General features: G+C 48.2%; 1 protein-coding gene across 6 annotated transcripts in view; it reads right to left on the reverse strand.

Annotated features, from left to right (window-relative positions):
- igsf9bb (immunoglobulin superfamily, member 9Bb) overlaps positions 1-16125 on the reverse strand; it is a 110018-nt gene that overhangs the window by 28188 nt on the left and 65705 nt on the right. For 4 of the 6 annotated variants that reach the window (XM_023813567.2, XM_023813568.2, XM_023813565.2 and 1 more), the window contains exons 6-12: positions 14255-14396; positions 10979-11124; positions 8549-8691; positions 7735-7875; positions 7531-7647; positions 6767-6917; positions 3934-4057 (exon numbers count right to left, since the gene is read on the reverse strand). In XM_023813567.2, coding sequence (XP_023669335.1) covers positions 3934-4057; positions 6767-6917; positions 7531-7647; positions 7735-7875; positions 8549-8691; positions 10979-11124; positions 14255-14396 — 964 coding nt within the window. The remainder of the gene's footprint in view (positions 1-3933; positions 4058-6766; positions 6918-7530; positions 7648-7734; positions 7876-8548; positions 8692-10978; positions 11125-14254; positions 14397-16125) is intronic. The other 2 variants (XM_023813566.2, XM_023813569.2) reach the window with 1 other exon arrangement.

Genomic DNA, 16125 nt, shown 5'->3' on the forward strand with positions numbered 1-16125 from the left:
TGGCTGAGGAGCGGAGGGGGACACCTCTATTCCTAGAGGGACACTGTGCTCACAGGGATTACCGGAGGGGCCATGGGAAAACCCCACCACCACCTATCCCCCCCCCACCACGATCCCATCATTATGCAGCTACGCCCTGGGTGATACCCCACTTAAGTAAGCAAGGGCAGCCCAGGACCCCATTAGTATTCTAAACGGGCTCGCCCTCCTTTAAAAGTCGAGCCGGTCGCTCGGCCAGGCAAAGCCCCCGGGACTGAGCGTGGGCAGTGCCGGCTCCGCTCACCGCAGGCTACACCTTAGACCAGATTAATCGAGCCCTGATGTGCTGGATTGGAGGCAGCGAGGCAGGAAGGTGCAGGGCATGTTGGGATGAACCAGGCTGCCGGATAAGAGGACTGTGCTGAAGGGCCCCAAACCGTGAATGATCACCCCTGCGAGCTGTCCCGTCAGCCAACGGGGGCGGGGTCCCTCATCGTCAGCCCACCCCCAGCAAAAGCACCTCACTCACACCCCCCCAGACCAGCTTGCACACGCACGCATGGACATGCCCACAAACAGACCCACTCGTGCTCGCAGGCGTGCCCACACACACACGCGCATACACACCCTGCCTGGCTGCGTGGTCACCATGGTTACACTCCCTTCCCCAAAGTGGTCTTGTCTGAGGACACAAGGGCTGTTTTTGATATCACTCCCTATTACTGAAACAGTGCACTATACAGCATGTCTGCCATTTTGTAGCAATGCTCAGATTCTTTAAGGCAAATCCGACTCACTATGTAGTACTAATACTCCCAACGCCCGGCAAGTTACGGTGCATACAGATGATGTACACTGTGGTCCTGCATGTACCCACAATGCACTGCAAAGCTGTTATCAACTAACTATAGTGCAATCATAATACCTCATAATACTAACACAATAAAGGGCAATTTTGTTTACAAAGTATATATTTTTTTATTTTAAGAAGTATAATCATACTAGCAATCTTTCCAAAGACTGCAGCTGACATTTCAATTTTAAATAATGAAATAATTCAATTCAATAAAATACAGATTTACAATCCTATAATCACTTTATCTTCTTCATTCCCTTTGAATCGTTGCTGTATTTGCTATTCGCAAAAGTCAGTGGTTGCTAGGATACCAACGCAGAGCGTCCCAGAACATGGTGTCTGACATCATTGTCCTTTTCCATCTATATTGTGAACTGTGAACTACACAGATTTCCCTATATAGGCAATAGAGAGTGATTCAAAAGTGTGAAGGGATGTCACAGCAATACTGAAAGAGTCAGAATAAATTGGACCCCCCCCCCCAAAAAAAATAAAAAATGTTCCCGAATACCATTTGGCAGAACATCTTGAAGGGATGTTCTTAAATAAGTAAATGATGTAAATAAGGGGTGTGTGGGGGCAGAATGAGGATATTCGGTGGAATATCAAGAGAACAGGAGCAGCCAGAGACAGCCAAGCTGTGCTGAGCAAGAGGAGGAGAGCGAGGCAGCCGGTAAAGGAGGAAAAGGGAGGAGGTGTGACCCGCCACCACCCCCACTCCCATCTTCCCCAGTCCCACCCCCTAAGAGTGCCCCCTGACCTGTTATAAGAATCCCTAAATAAGAACACGCAGAAAACATGTGTGTTCTTCATTTCATATTATTGTCAGAAGGGAAGAGGGTGTGGCCTTCCTGGGAAGGAGAGTCAGGTGACTAGTTGGCTTGTGCTGATTGGTTCTTCCAGTCCCTCATTCAAGACTGAAGGTATAAAATGACATGTGCTCTGAGTTCTAGCCTCCGTAATCCTGCTGTGCCTCTGATGTACTGCTTTGGTTTATACTGTTGTCTAACACGCACTCCCAAGATTAATGTCTTGTTCATTCTCACAAAAACCACAATTTTGATTTTCAGGTCTTACTATGCGCTGCTGATCCTACCTGCCTGCCCCTAATTCCCGTAAATCGTTAACCAGGAAGCCCCCCCCGTCACCCCCCAGTGAACCTGCCCGTGCCCTATCACCAAGCCACACCAGAAATAGCTTCCTTTCTCAAAAAACAAAGCAGCTGCCGTTTTTTTCCCCATAATTACTTTCTGCCGTATATATGTGTGTCTGCATTTCGCCATCTGAGTTCCTTTACTTTGTGCGATGATAATAATGTTGAAGATAATTTAACTGAATATGATAATGTGCAAGAAAAGTGACATGGTAGCCATCATGGCTGTTACACAGCGTACAAAAAGGTGTATCTCACAAGTGTCATGAAAACCTGAAACACAACAAAGTCAACAATATATATGTCAACAGTATATATAAAATATATCAGTAGTTTCCTTCCTGCTTCCTGGTAGGCCACATGGAGTCAGGTGTGAACGCGTTAGCACAAAGCAGCTGTGATGTGTATATGCTCCCACAACATACAGTACGACGAGAGGACACAACATTGCCCTTAAATCACACAAACTCATTATTACTTTTCAGTGAAACGTTTAATGACCAGGCTAATTGCTTACAACAGAAACCCATAATTGTCTCTGTCTCTTAATAAGGTGTTTTATAAACACAGTGTTTCATAACAGCTCAGTCCCGCAAGAGCTTAAACAAATTCCAGATTATACATGTCTGCCATATATAAGTTTTTCTACCACAATCATCTACTGAGATGCTGGCAGACCTCAGTGCAGCTGGGATCCCCCGGACTACGAAAGGAAGGCCGGTACCAGACCAGCATGACACACTGCAGTGCAGGAACGCAACATCCACCACATTGCTAGTGTTAGCTTCTTGCTAATCTCTGTCCCAGAGAAGGCCACCAAAATGTCTGTGCCCTGGACACTTACAGTTATATTTATTAGGGGATATACACTGATTAGAACTAGTGAAACCCTCCAAGAACGGCAAACATTGGGAAAGAATTTATGAAATAAGCGGACTTTCTAGCAGCAGAGTCAACAGAGATTTATGAAAAGGGGGTTCAATGGTGCATTCCATTTGTACCAGGGAGTCGGAATTTCCAAGTTCCTAGTCGGAAATTTCAACGAGAATGCCCCCTGAAGTCGGAGTTCTGACGTGGAAAGTCGGAGGAAACTCTACAATCCCAACTACAGAATTCAAGATGGCTGCACCCTTCATCAACAGATTATATAACAGAGCTGTAGTTGTGTACTGTTTATTTGTACTTATGTCATATTTTCTACACACAGGACTGTCCGATCTGTCTTTGGACATGTTGCTACAATGTTTGGATGCACAAAATATGCTTGTGGGAGTTTTACTTACAAAAAAATGTTCTGAAAGCAGAAAAATGATTGGCTCAGAGTCAGATTGTAGAGGACGTGGGTCCAAGCCACTACCGGAGGCAGGACCAGGACATCTGATTGGTTAGTCCTGCCTCCTCTAGTTGCTTGAACCCACCTCCTCTACAATGTGATTGGTTATCTCCCTGAACCAATAATCTTTCCTTCTGCCTTCAAAACATTTTTGTGCAAGTAGAACTCCCATGAGCAGAAAATACCACCTAATGCGTTGTTGTCAACTGGTATTGCTAACAATGAACTTGGCTAGAACTGGTATTGCTAAATGGCTTTCCAACTTGTAATGGAAAGCGGTTAACTCGGGTAAAGCGTCATTTGCAGCACTGACTTCCGACTTCTGAGGTAAATGGAATGCAGCATAATCGATTAGTGGCTCCAATACTTAAACACACTAATTATGACACGGAGATCCCCCCCCCCCATTCCAAATCAAAACAGATACCAAGAACCTCTGTATGCATCCAACTCTCCCCCCGGCTTCCTACCCCAGCCAGGACTGTTACCCCTACCTAACCCTGCCATCCCCTCCTGGGTCACCACAGCCTCACATCAGCAGGACAAAGCTCAGGAAAAAAATCAAAACGGTTAGGAAAGAAGCAGAAAGCAAAGCATGCTGGGATGACTCACACATGGCCGTACCAGACTGAGAATGTCTGCTCGTATCCGCCGTCATATCCGGGTTCCCAGGAGACGTTGGCTGAGGTCGTCGAGGCTGAGACATGGACGTTGGCTGGGGCATGAGGACTTGTGCCTAGCAGGATGGGCGCACAACACGGACCACATCAACCAGAACCAATAAAGCATTCCACATAAAAGATTATACATGATTGTGCAAACCAGACACGTAATATAAATGTTACTGGATTCAGTCCTAGAAAAGCCAGAGATTATACATACAGTACTTATATATCAAGTACCTTAAAGAGCAGAGACATGTTTTACAGTACTAATTACAGCTCAGGCAAACAATTGGCAAATCTCTTGATACTTACTTACAGGGCTGTTAGATTTAGTAATAAACCTTCATGTTGATGTAAGAATATCTGTTGCTATGACTACCATGACAATTTACCCAGACCGCCAATGAAGAAATATAACCATTTCAGTGAAACCTTAGGGACCTGCAAAATTACGGTTCTATTAAATTCCAATAAGTGTACACAGAGAAGTAAAAATTTATGTCCCAAGGAATCACTTGCGATTTGTATGATATTGAGTGTTGGTGGCTGTACTCTTAAATTGGTTTCTTCAAGGCTTTGATTTTTTTCCCCCCGAAAACGGGAAGACTCTCCTATTGTTAAAAGAATAGCAGATATAATTAGATGTTTATAATCGGTGGCTTCCAGAGCGTCAACACTGTCACGAGATCAACATCTCACATTGTTAAATTTATCTCCCTAGACCAGACTTGCACTCACTCATAATTAGCGTGCTGGTGTGGTGCGGGGGGGCATCGTAAAGCTCCTGCAATCTGATCTCTAAGCTCCCCCCCCCCCCCCCCTCTTAAAGACCCGAGAGGCGCAATTCCACCAGCCTCCACGTCACTGGAAGTCAGAGATAATGGCACCTTTCTGTTACCGTGTGATATGTGGATCTTTGACAGGGAGTTAGATTAAACGGAACCCAGAAGAGAAGATTACGGGATACCATCAGATCACGAAATCACCTCTGCCATCTCACAACTTCAAGTAGGTTTTTTTTTTATCCCCCTGAAACCATCTGGACGCGGAGATGCATTAATTACTGACATGCGATGCTCAGACACCACTACAGGGAGGCCCGTGAGAGTCAAATGCAGATAGCCTGATACAGCAGGAAAGGAAAAGCTTCACTCCAACGTTTCCGTTCCAGGAGGTGACCTTGTCACTTTATCCCAGGTCACGAAAAAAAAAAATCAGCCGGACTGTAATTCATTGATATAAAATCTTGATGTAACGACGGCTACAAACGTTTGGGGAAGCATTGTTTCCTGAAACAGTTTGGGGGAAGAGACCGAAAAAACCCAACTCCCTCCAAGAGTGTTCTGCAGTGCAAGCGCTTATTTTTCAGACGATCCACTAATCATGCCATTTTTTTTTCCGCTTACCGGCAGGAATTTCGAGGATGTTTCATTCGGCATCAGTCGTAAATTGACGCTCTATTAAGGCAGAACAGGATTCGAGAGGACGGGTTAGAACTACTGAGGTCACGGAAAGATACCCAAGGTGAGCGGAGATGGAATAGTGTCTAAATAGCAAGCAGCTGATTCAGATGTTAGTGAAAGAGCAGACGCACAGCGTGAAGGTCTTCGAGGAGTCAGACCCGGCGAATTTGGTCCTGTGAAACATCTGACCTTATGGATGGCCAAAAAGGAAAGAAACAGGAGCTCATCAAGCACATATCAGCCATTACCCTACTGTCTGGAAGGCGCTACAAGCGACTGAGAGACATCTTCATCTACACAGCCATGTCCCTGCTGAACTCAGAACACCACCAATAATATTCATCCACATCCCACAATAACATGAATTGCACACCACCCCCACTTCATACCTATTTAAACATACTATTTGTGTGTGTATTTGTTTCCATACACAGGACAGAAACTGTCATTCTTCTTATCCGCAATCATAGATCATAGATGTCATATATACCAATTATTTATACCACACCATCTGTACCATATATACCACTGTACAGGTCAGTGGCTGCTCATTCCTGCTCTTGGAGATTTACCACCCTGAGGAGCTTAGGTGCAGCCTAACACATCTGACAGATGATCAGGTCCTTCAGTAGCATCTCAGTATCAGAGCCAGCAGGTGGCAGATCTCCAGGAGCAGGAAGGAGCAGCCTTGGTAGAAATGTACATTTTCTATTTATTTATACACATGAATATATTGTACAACCGTTTGTAGCACTTATGTACTTTTGCCAGCTACCAAGCCGCATTTCTTTGGCTGAGTACTTATACTGTGCGATGGTAATAAAGTTGAACCTAATCTAATCTAAGATGGCGCCCTCATTGGCTGGACAGGCATCCCTAAATGTGTTCATGTTCACGTTTTCCAGTTAAACTCTTCCTCGCCCGGCTGAAATCGCTTGGCCCACCCTCTCGGGCCGGGTTTGGGCACGAGGCAGATGTTTGCTCGTCTGCAGATCCCACATGTCAACACCAGTCGGCCAACCTGAAAAACCGCTCTCCAAACACCACCTCCCCATCTGTCGGGTGCCAACGGCGCTGAGCACTCAGAGCTCGCCGCCGCCGCGTTGCCATGACGACCGACACTTTGACTCTCCCCGCACCTCCGCGCCTCATTCCGCTCTTGATTTCACTTGTTGTGACCAGAGACGCCTCCAGTAACGACCTATACGACGCATCCTTCCGCCAACCGCATGCATACGTCTGAAAACTGGACCGGAGCTACCTTCCGGAAACAGGGAAGATGAGAGAACGACGCCGGCCGCCGGAAGGGGCCCCTACCGATCACTAGGAGGTGCGTGCTGGCAGTGATGCTCGTGGCAACGTTGGTGGCGACACACTCCCACTCCCCGTGGTCCTCCTTGCTGAGGGATTTGAACTGTAAGCTGCCTCTTGGTAGGACGTTGTGCTTGCTTCGGCTGGGCTTCCCTACCTTGGCCGGAGAGAAGCCTCTTTAGCTGCCGCATGTTTGTATGCAGGCAAAGGTCTTTGACAGCCTGGCAGGCAGTGTGTGTGTGCGTGGATTATGTATATATTACATTGTGGGGACCAAATGTCTGCCGCAATGTGATACAAACCAGTTGTTTTGATTTTGTATTTTTGTTTTGGTTATTTATGGTTAAGGGTAGGGCAGGGTAGGGGTTAAGGTTGATGGGATTAGAATTTTCCTCACGGAAATGAATAGAGAGTCCCCACAAAGATAGAAGATATAATTACAAACCTGTGTGTGTGTGTGTGTGTGTGTGTGTGTGTGTGTGTGTGAGAGAGAGAGAGGCGGGTCCCTCTTTGATCTCAAAGCCACTGCGGATCTATCTAAAGTCAACAACATGCTAATGAGAACCTTCAAGGTCTTCAGGAACACCTTTATGGTCTCAGGGCAGTCAGTAAAATATTATTATCACACAGATTCACTGTCATGCAGCATGCACTCATGTCCATAATCGCTGGAACATTAACATCATTATGGGGACCTTTGATGACAGTGCACTTAATTGTTAAAAGGCCTTAACGAATTTAGGTTGGGGGGGGGGGGAGGGGGGGCTTACCTTCCTCCATGTGATATTTGGAAAGGGGTCTCCCTCAGCCTCACATGGGATGACCAGCTCTCTCCCAGCCTCCTGCCTATATTCCCCTCCAGGGACCACCGAGAATTTGGGGGGGTCCTATGGGTCGACACGCCAGAGGGTCAGTGGCGTCACGACGACAGCATGGCGTGCGACACGGGTGCGAATGGGAGGTAGTGGAGGTACCTTTAGCACCAGGGGGGCTGGGGGGGACTGTCCCATGGTACCCAGGACGTTGTAAGGCACACAGGTGTAGGTGCCGAGAGAATCCTCTGTCACCTCCGCCACGCGAATGCTCCCATCGTCCATTTGGCTCCAGCCGGGGTACTGTTGGAGAACGGGGTGGGCAGTAAAATACCGGCAGCCAATCAGAGGCTTTCTCCCCTAACAGCCTGGCAAATCGCCGGGCAGTGTGTCACCGCAATTGCTCTGGGGACACTGACTGGCCTTGTTCTCTGATCCTCGCTTGAATGTCACTTTGGATGAAGGTGTCTGCTAAATATTTATGCTAATTTATTTAGACACTTTCACCCAAAGCGAGAAAAGAGGGCTCTGCTCAAGGGCATAATGGAGAAATCACTCTGTGACCAAAGGATTTGAACCAGCAACCTTCTGATCACGGCATCCTAACCCAGGGAGCTACACACCACACCCTGTTAATTCAAGTGGAGTCATTCAACCAGTAAATCACTGACAACATTTGCAACATTCATGGGTTTAGAGAATGCGTATCCAAGGAAACTAATGGGTAAACAGAGTAGTGCTTCCAAGATGCCTCTCTTTTAAGGCGAATCTTCCTCTTTTGAAGGGGAACAGCGCGTAATGCAGGCCTCTGGGAACGGGCCCACGTTCTGCGTCGAGCCAAAGATCCCACACTATCTGGGTCTAGTCATATTTACATTTGTTTGGTGTTTGACACACTTCTGTCAAGATTCCCTATGATCATCCATGGCCTGCTAAGCCGGGCCATTTGTGACCCCCCTCTCGACGCCTGGCTCACCTTCTCCACCCTCAGAGGAAGCCCATCTTTCTTCCACTTGACCGACGTCACGGGTGGGTTGGCGTCCACCGGGCAGCGGATGTATCCTGGCAGTCCAATCGCAACGTAGATGACCGATGGCATGTTCACGACTCGGGCAGGGTCTGGAGGGGGGGGGGGGGAGCACAACTCAGAGTGTCATTATGACCAAAGGCTGGGCCAACATTTTTTGGGGCCCTAAGTGATGTGTGATTAATCTAATTGTCCTTTGTTATCTTCCCCCCCTCATTCTAAAAGGCTGATCAGATGGGGGGGAGGGGTGGGGGTGGGTCCTCTAAGCCCTAAGTAGCCACTCATGTCACCATGATTATGACTGAGATCCTGGTTGCAGGCAACCAGCCAAGGGAAGCAGGGTAAAACTGTCAAGCCAGGTGAAGGGGAAAGAGGCCATTCTAGGATTCTGTAAGGTGGAGGATATATGAGGGGTCATATTTAATTAATTAACCAATGATATCTTTTGAATTGGTGAGTGACAGGGGAGGCGTGCACTCCAGGGGTCAATCAGCTTTCAGCTAGGGCCATGTGCCTTCTGTGGCTCCGCCTCTGTACATGCCCCTGAGCCGGAAAAAAGCTAAAGAGAAACCGTCAAAAGGTTGCCAAGAGAAAACCAAAGAGTCCCAAAACTGGGAAACGGGGTCACAAAATGAATCACGACCCTCTGGCCTTTGGTCCCCATGACATAAACTCCACAGCCGCAAAAGCATTTGACAGAGTAATCGGCCAATCATGGATAACGGGCCGTGGGCTGACTACATGCACGAGCACGACATTGGGTCGAGCCATCGGGCTGCTGGGGCTGGCCAGAGGGGGGGGCTGTCGAGTTCCAAAATCAACCACAAGCGGGCTGCAGCAGGCAGCATGGTACCCCAGAGCAGAACTCAAAATCTTTGGCAGCAAAGAGTCCTGCTTGACAGGTACATCCAGGAGGGGGGGGTCGCTCCCGGAAATGTCCTTATAAGGGTAACCCGCTGTGTGCAGTTCGGGCTCCTTTATGGTGGGGACTGCAGATCCCTGGATGGTAAGCAGGGAACCTTGTCTAGAAAGACTGGGGGGGCGACTGCTGTCTACTGTTATCCGGGGGAGGGGGGGCTAGGGACACCCATCTAGGGTTTAATTTGTGGGTTTGACATAAGGAAGGGGGGTTTCGGGGTGGAGCTGGAAGGCTTGGCACAGGCTCTGTGCTGCATAGCTGCCGCGCTTCTCCCAAGCGGGACTGGGGTGGGGGGGCAGAGGGGGGTTTCCGCAGAGCAGGGAATGACATCATCCCGTACGCGGTCCCCGGAGGGAGCCCCTCTTCAAATCAGTCAGCTTTTACCCGTGCTGCTTCTCAAAGACATCATGGAGAGGGTACTGAGGTTAGGGGGGGGCAGTGGAAAGGGGGGGGGGCTGCTCTTTTTCCAAACAAAAGCTTTACTTTCTGCCAGTGTCTAATGGGGGCGCCTGCAACCCTCGAATGTCGCGTCTTCGGAAGACGAGAGCCCGTTTTAATTGGGGTAATCGCACTTGACATTTCAAAGGTCACATAAAAAAAAAATAATAAAAAATCTTAATGAAAACCTGTCTTTAAATATTCATGATACTTGTACAAATGGTTGCTGGTAAAAAAATATACGTGTGTCCCATTCCTGGAAGGCTCAGCTGGGGCCAGACTGCTTGGCTCAAGGTCAGCGAGTGCACTGCACTCCCCCTGAGATGGGGGGGGGGCGATGAGGGTACTTCCTCCTCCCGGCTGTGAGGGGGAGTCACCATGGATGCATGGGCTTCGCTCCGGCGCCCAGAGACGCTGCAGCACGCGACCGGAGTCTCCCGCCACCTTCGGCAGGAAATTGGGTGCAAGATCCATTACTCTCACTTGTCTTCCTGCTTGCAGATCTCTCACTGCCAAATCACACACTCTACACAGTCACTAAGACGGCCCCAATGCAGACAGAATGAACATGCGCTGCAGTGCCCTCCCACCAAGAAAAAAAAAGTAATTTCACATGGAAAGCAGACAATTGCGTGACATATAAACACTGAAGAGCTGAGTGCGAAACTGGAGGGTAGACAGGGGCGTGGTCACACGGGCGCTGGTCCTAGCTGAAAGCTAATTGGCCCCAAAGTGTCTCCTCAGCTGTCACTCACCAATTTAAAACTTATCATTGGCTAATGATTAGGTCAGCTCCTCTGTATGAATTACAGCCCGTCTTATGCCCCCACCTTTAAAATTTCCTAGTACCACCCCTGCGGCAAAATGACACACCGACCACCAGAGTTTTAAAGGTTTAAAAATGAGATTATCCACAGAAATGTCACTGAGTTTTGCGGTAATATTTCTGCAGGTAGGGTAGCCGGCGTAGCGGAAGCCGGCGGAGCAGCGGGTGTGCGGGTCCTCACGGCGGCGACACTCACACTGCACCGTCAGGTGCGCAGATGCAGAGGGTGGCCGGCCAAGGCTGTTGCTGGGACTGCAGGTGTATTTCCCAGCATCCTCCGGTTTCACTTGGGAGATGATGAGGGAGCCGTCAATCAGAATCCTAACCCTGCGCTTCAGATCACTGGAGTGGGGTGGTGGTTGGTGGCGTTGTTTGGGAGAGGGGCAGTAGGGGGCGGAAGAGAGACAGAGCAAAAGGTTAGCAAGATGCACAGTGCCACAGAGAACTGTAAGGTATAAGCACAGCATGGAGAAATGCATGGAGGCATTGCAAGTACCATCCTCTCAAAGGTCATTCCAAGGGCACCAACCGAAAAGCGGCAATTCAAATACAATCATTTTCACAATCTGACAGAGATGCATTCTAAGGCTCAGTCCTTCTTTCTTGTGTTCAGCTACAACAAAAGGCCCTTTGTAAGCGAGGTGCCCATCGAAGGCAGCAAGAAATTGTTTTCATTTCCTCTTTTTGCCGTGCTGAATACACTGGGTCCTCAGCCAAGGTCCCCGATGAGCCTTCCACATCATCGCAGCTTCTCCGAGCATCTGACGAGGGGGGAGAAAAACCCCCTGAAAGCTTGAGGTGGTTTGATGCACACCGGGGTTTAATCGAGGGGGTGAGGACAGTATGGGTGACTCCTTCAAGCACTGGTGGCCCTTCAGAAGAATGGGAGCAGGTCCTGAGCCAGACGGAAAGATGCAGCTGCATAATACTTCACTGCACTAAAGAAAGAACAGCGGATGCAAGAATACTCCTCTGGGATTATGCAGCCTCATGACAATGACACAGGGGTGTGGGTGCAATGACTTTTTTTTTTCCCCCTAAGGTTTTAGGGGCTGGTGCATGTTGTTCTTCAGTGATACCACTAGAGGGCAGTATTGAGTTAAAAAAAAACACCCATATAATATGGGGCCCACAGCCATTCATCGGAAAGGATGTCTTGGCTGCTTAAACGCTACAGGGTTCATACAAGGTTTTGGCTAAGAACCACTCCATGACATTGTGAAAGGACAGAAATAAATGAACAAAAACATTGTATACATTGACCAGTGCTCATTAACATTTGCGATTCCTTTATCTTCTTAAGAAGAAGGATTTCATGTCTGAGTAATACTCTGGGCTGGAGCACCAGGAATGCTGGCTCAGCTTAAAACCACATTCACAGCATTCCTGCATCCGTGAGGCTAATAGCAGACCCCCTTTCTATATGGAGCAGGCACCTCCGCGGCTTTGTGGCCAGACTATCTCAAAACGGGACGGTGTGAACATCGACCATCTGCAGGTCCACAAAAACGGCTCATTCGGCATTGAGCCTGACACGGCTGCTTCAGACCCAGAGCGACTGCATCCTAACACGTTTCTATGCTGTAAGATGGCACCGGGGGGGGGTTGGTGTGTGGTGCTGGGGGAGGGCACACACGGGAACCTTTCTCCACTTGAATCTGCCGGACACGCATGAGGGACCGTATGGCCGCCGAGGGCTATGGAGGCGCGTAATCAGCGCCGACGAAGCGTGTGATGACACAAGAGCCATGCCATAAGATATTCTCGTCACGAGAGAAGAGAATTTGTATCAAGTGTGCGGAACACTGAAGGCCTGGTAGGCCTGTTATGAATTGGCCTATGGGTGCGGGGAGGGTCGAGATTTTAATCAAACAAATGCTTCCGAAGATCATGTTTTGATCATGACAAGAAGGCGTGCAGGACAAACTTCTACCATCTACTGCGATGTTCCACCTTGCAAAAACTCCTCAGAATTCCTCATCATACCGAAAGTGGACGTCGTGCAAGTCACGGCTTTCTTCATTGATTGAGCTCAGTATATCATCCAATTAAGTGCTTCCGGTTCTGGGTGGAACAAAACCCAGAGGGTTTCAAATTGGGCCTAAGTTTAAAAAAAAAAAAAAGGAAAAAAATTCTAAAGTACATGTCAAAGAGAAAATAAAGAGGAAGCAGCTTTGTTCTGTGGCGGTTTCATCATCCCATGAGGCAGTGGGGTGACCAGCCAAGTTTTTTTGTACATTTAATTGGCGGTGGAGCGGGTGGGGGGGTTGGGGGGAGGTGATGATGTGCAAAAATAAAAAAAAATGAGGCCGTTTTTTAATATGAGGCAACCTCACACAGGACCTCAGTGCCTTGCTTTTCGCATGTTCTCTGGGTCAGAGTCTGCATGCACATGAATCTGTGCCACTTGTTTATAAATAAAAGTCACCTCCACCATCCAGCAATGAGGGGGATTCCACATCCCTCTCAGCATGGGAGCTTACGCTGCTCAATCCCTTAACCTGCGCATCTCGCGGAAGAAAAAAATAGAGATCTTTGCTTGGATGCGGTAAATTCCGGTAAGTGCCCTTACTGTCACAAGTGGCAAGGCTGTTGAGAGCAGCCATAGTTTTAGAGGAGTCTCTACATCACTTCCGTAACACAAGTACATTATGTACAGAGTTATACGTCGTCGCTCCAAAAAGCTGTGCGGGGGGCAGGGGGCAGAAATCCGGGGACGAACAGAAAGGACGGCCCCGTTTCCTCACTGCAAGGTTGCCAAAATTCATTCCCCGTGATAAATTGTGATTTAAAAAAAGGCCAGCGCCTCCCCCCCTGCTGGTAAGAGCATGCTACAGCAGGCCAGCTAGTGAGCACACTGCGGTGGGAATCGAATTAATCCCGGGGAGCGCAGAGTCGGGCAGAAGCCTGCGATTGTTCAGGTCTGCCCCTGACCAGCGCTGGGACAATAAAAAAAACCAAACAAAAGAAAAGGATAATCCACGGCTGGCTGAACAGCAGCTAGACCATGTGCTCTTGGATGTGACCTTGGCCCACAAACCAAGGACGCGCTCAGGGACGGCGCTAGCAGCCCGTCGCCGTCCACGCTGTGGCCTTGCCGTTTTAGCTCCACTCTAAAAAGTGATGTCATCTTTTCATGTGAAGGGAGGGGGTGTAATATGAGCAGCCCCACTCCCCCCTTGAAGGCCAGACAAGGTCAAAAATATACCGTACAGATATGTACACGTTTTGCACAAAAGAATCGTTAATCCAATCGGGTTTGGATTAATAAATATCCAACAAATCATTTTCATAATACACACCGCATCAAAGCCAAGAGAGAACGCAGATAATACACGCGTCCACATTAACATGCAAGAGACTCTTAAACCACGCAAAGCTCGATAGCTTAGGATTAATGAGCAATAAATGATGGATGGTCTGAGGATGACAGTGAGAAATGGCACAATAATGAACCCGATCATAACTTTACTTCTTGAAGAAGACGTTATCTTTCTCCCAAAACCAGGTGTAGGTCAGGTTGCCTGGATACGCTTCTGCTTGGCAGGTGAAGAATGCATCCTGGGATATGTTGACTGTTATGTTTTCTGGTGGCGATACGATAAATGGTGGCCCTGGAAAAAAAGACAAAAAGCAAGGGTTAACAGATATGTGAGTGAATAAACGACCTAAAGCGGACTGAAGTGTTCTCTAACTTTTAGCTAGGAAATTTACGTACTGCTTGTCCTCTAACAAAAGTGAACAAATATCTCCTCCTATTAAATTATGAGTTTAAACTTTCAACATTATTATTTAATTTCACATAGAACATTAAAGTTTCACTAATAGGAAAAGCACACCTACAAAAATGAATTGTAAAAATATTAAGTTGCAGTACACTTTCTACACCACCGGGGGCAGTGGTGTCCATGGCATTCCACGGGCACCACTTTACCTCCCACCTAATGATGTCACAACGAGTTAGCTGCAGCGCTGCCATGAGAGGCATACATAGAAAGTTTACCAGGCCTGGAGTCTCCTTCACCTGGTGGAGCATATGGCTGTCTGCTAAGAAGCTACAACTTAATAACACAAATTCGGGGAAAAATAGGAACAAAAAAAATCCTGTCATTCAAAGGTCCACAGCAGCTACTAGTGCAAGATAAGGAGACTCCGAAGGGCTCTTGACGAGTGGGAGAAAAGCGAGTGTTTATCTGGCGCTGAATTGAATCTGGAAGCTGGGAGTTTATTCCGCGTTTTGTCCACAAGAAGCATGGCTCAAACTGTCCAGGTTAAGCCTCCTGGTGACATTAAGAACAGGAATTCTGCTCATGGTGTGAATGAATCCAGACTTTAGGAGAATCATTAGTAAGGTGCTGCATAAACATAGTCATAAACACAGTTAATGGACCATTCATTGGGCGCTTGCGGTCTCGCCACCCTGAATCCTGATTCATTTTGTGGTGCACTGCTGGGGTCCTGTGCAGACTGGTTAGGAGCCTGGGGCAATAGAGGCTGAAGCCCCCAGCAAATCTGAACAGGCCCCAAATGATTTGTTTCACTCAGATGTCTTAATAGCCACTCTGTCAGATCGAGAGTTCCTTATATTGCAGCAGTCCTGGTCCGGGACTGCATTTCCCAAAATCTTCGTAGTGCTACGATCCTCGTTACTTCAGAGATGCCAGGGCAGGGCAGTCAAACGAGGCTCGTAGTGCATTTCGTTGAACAGGGGAAGAAAATTTCAGTTGGGGGAGGAGGGATCAGACACGTAATTTTACTGCCTGGTTATGCCTAGTCAGGATCTAACAAATTTCGGACAGGGTTCAAACCTGTGATTTGACTATGTGGCTACATGCCTCGGGTGGATCCTTGGAGGGATTAGGTCTCTGGGCTAAGCCCCAAAAGTCTTGGGATTCTGTGAAGGCAAGCCTGCTCAAGTCTGTCACTGCTTGTCCAGTAGTCCCCAAACCCTCAGCTCTTACTCAGGTAACACAGCACAGGTGGGTACAGGTTAAAGCTCCGGAGGTGTGTGCAAATCGCAGGGTGGTAGGCGGGTGACTACCTCCGCTGACCGCTGTGTAACTTTAGCCAGATGGAGCTCCTAGCAGGAACCCAGCGGGGAAGGGGAGCATGTAAGTCTGTGATGGAGGGGTGGGAGGGGGTTCACTGTAATGGGCACTAATCAGGCGGCTGATTCCAAACCCCACCCCTTACACCGCCTCGGACTAATTAAGCATGAAATGCCATTTCGACAGGCAGTCTGGGAGTGAAGGGTGCACAGGGAGAATGGGTTCAGAGGAAGAAGCTTCTAGAAACAAGGAAGGAGTGGGAGAAATCAGAGGAGGGAGGGTGGCGAGGAGAGAC

The sequence above is a fragment of the Paramormyrops kingsleyae genome, chromosome 18 (assembly GCF_048594095.1).
Source record: "Paramormyrops kingsleyae isolate MSU_618 chromosome 18, PKINGS_0.4, whole genome shotgun sequence".
In the NCBI taxonomy this organism is placed as follows: domain Eukaryota; kingdom Metazoa; phylum Chordata; class Actinopteri; order Osteoglossiformes; family Mormyridae; genus Paramormyrops; species Paramormyrops kingsleyae.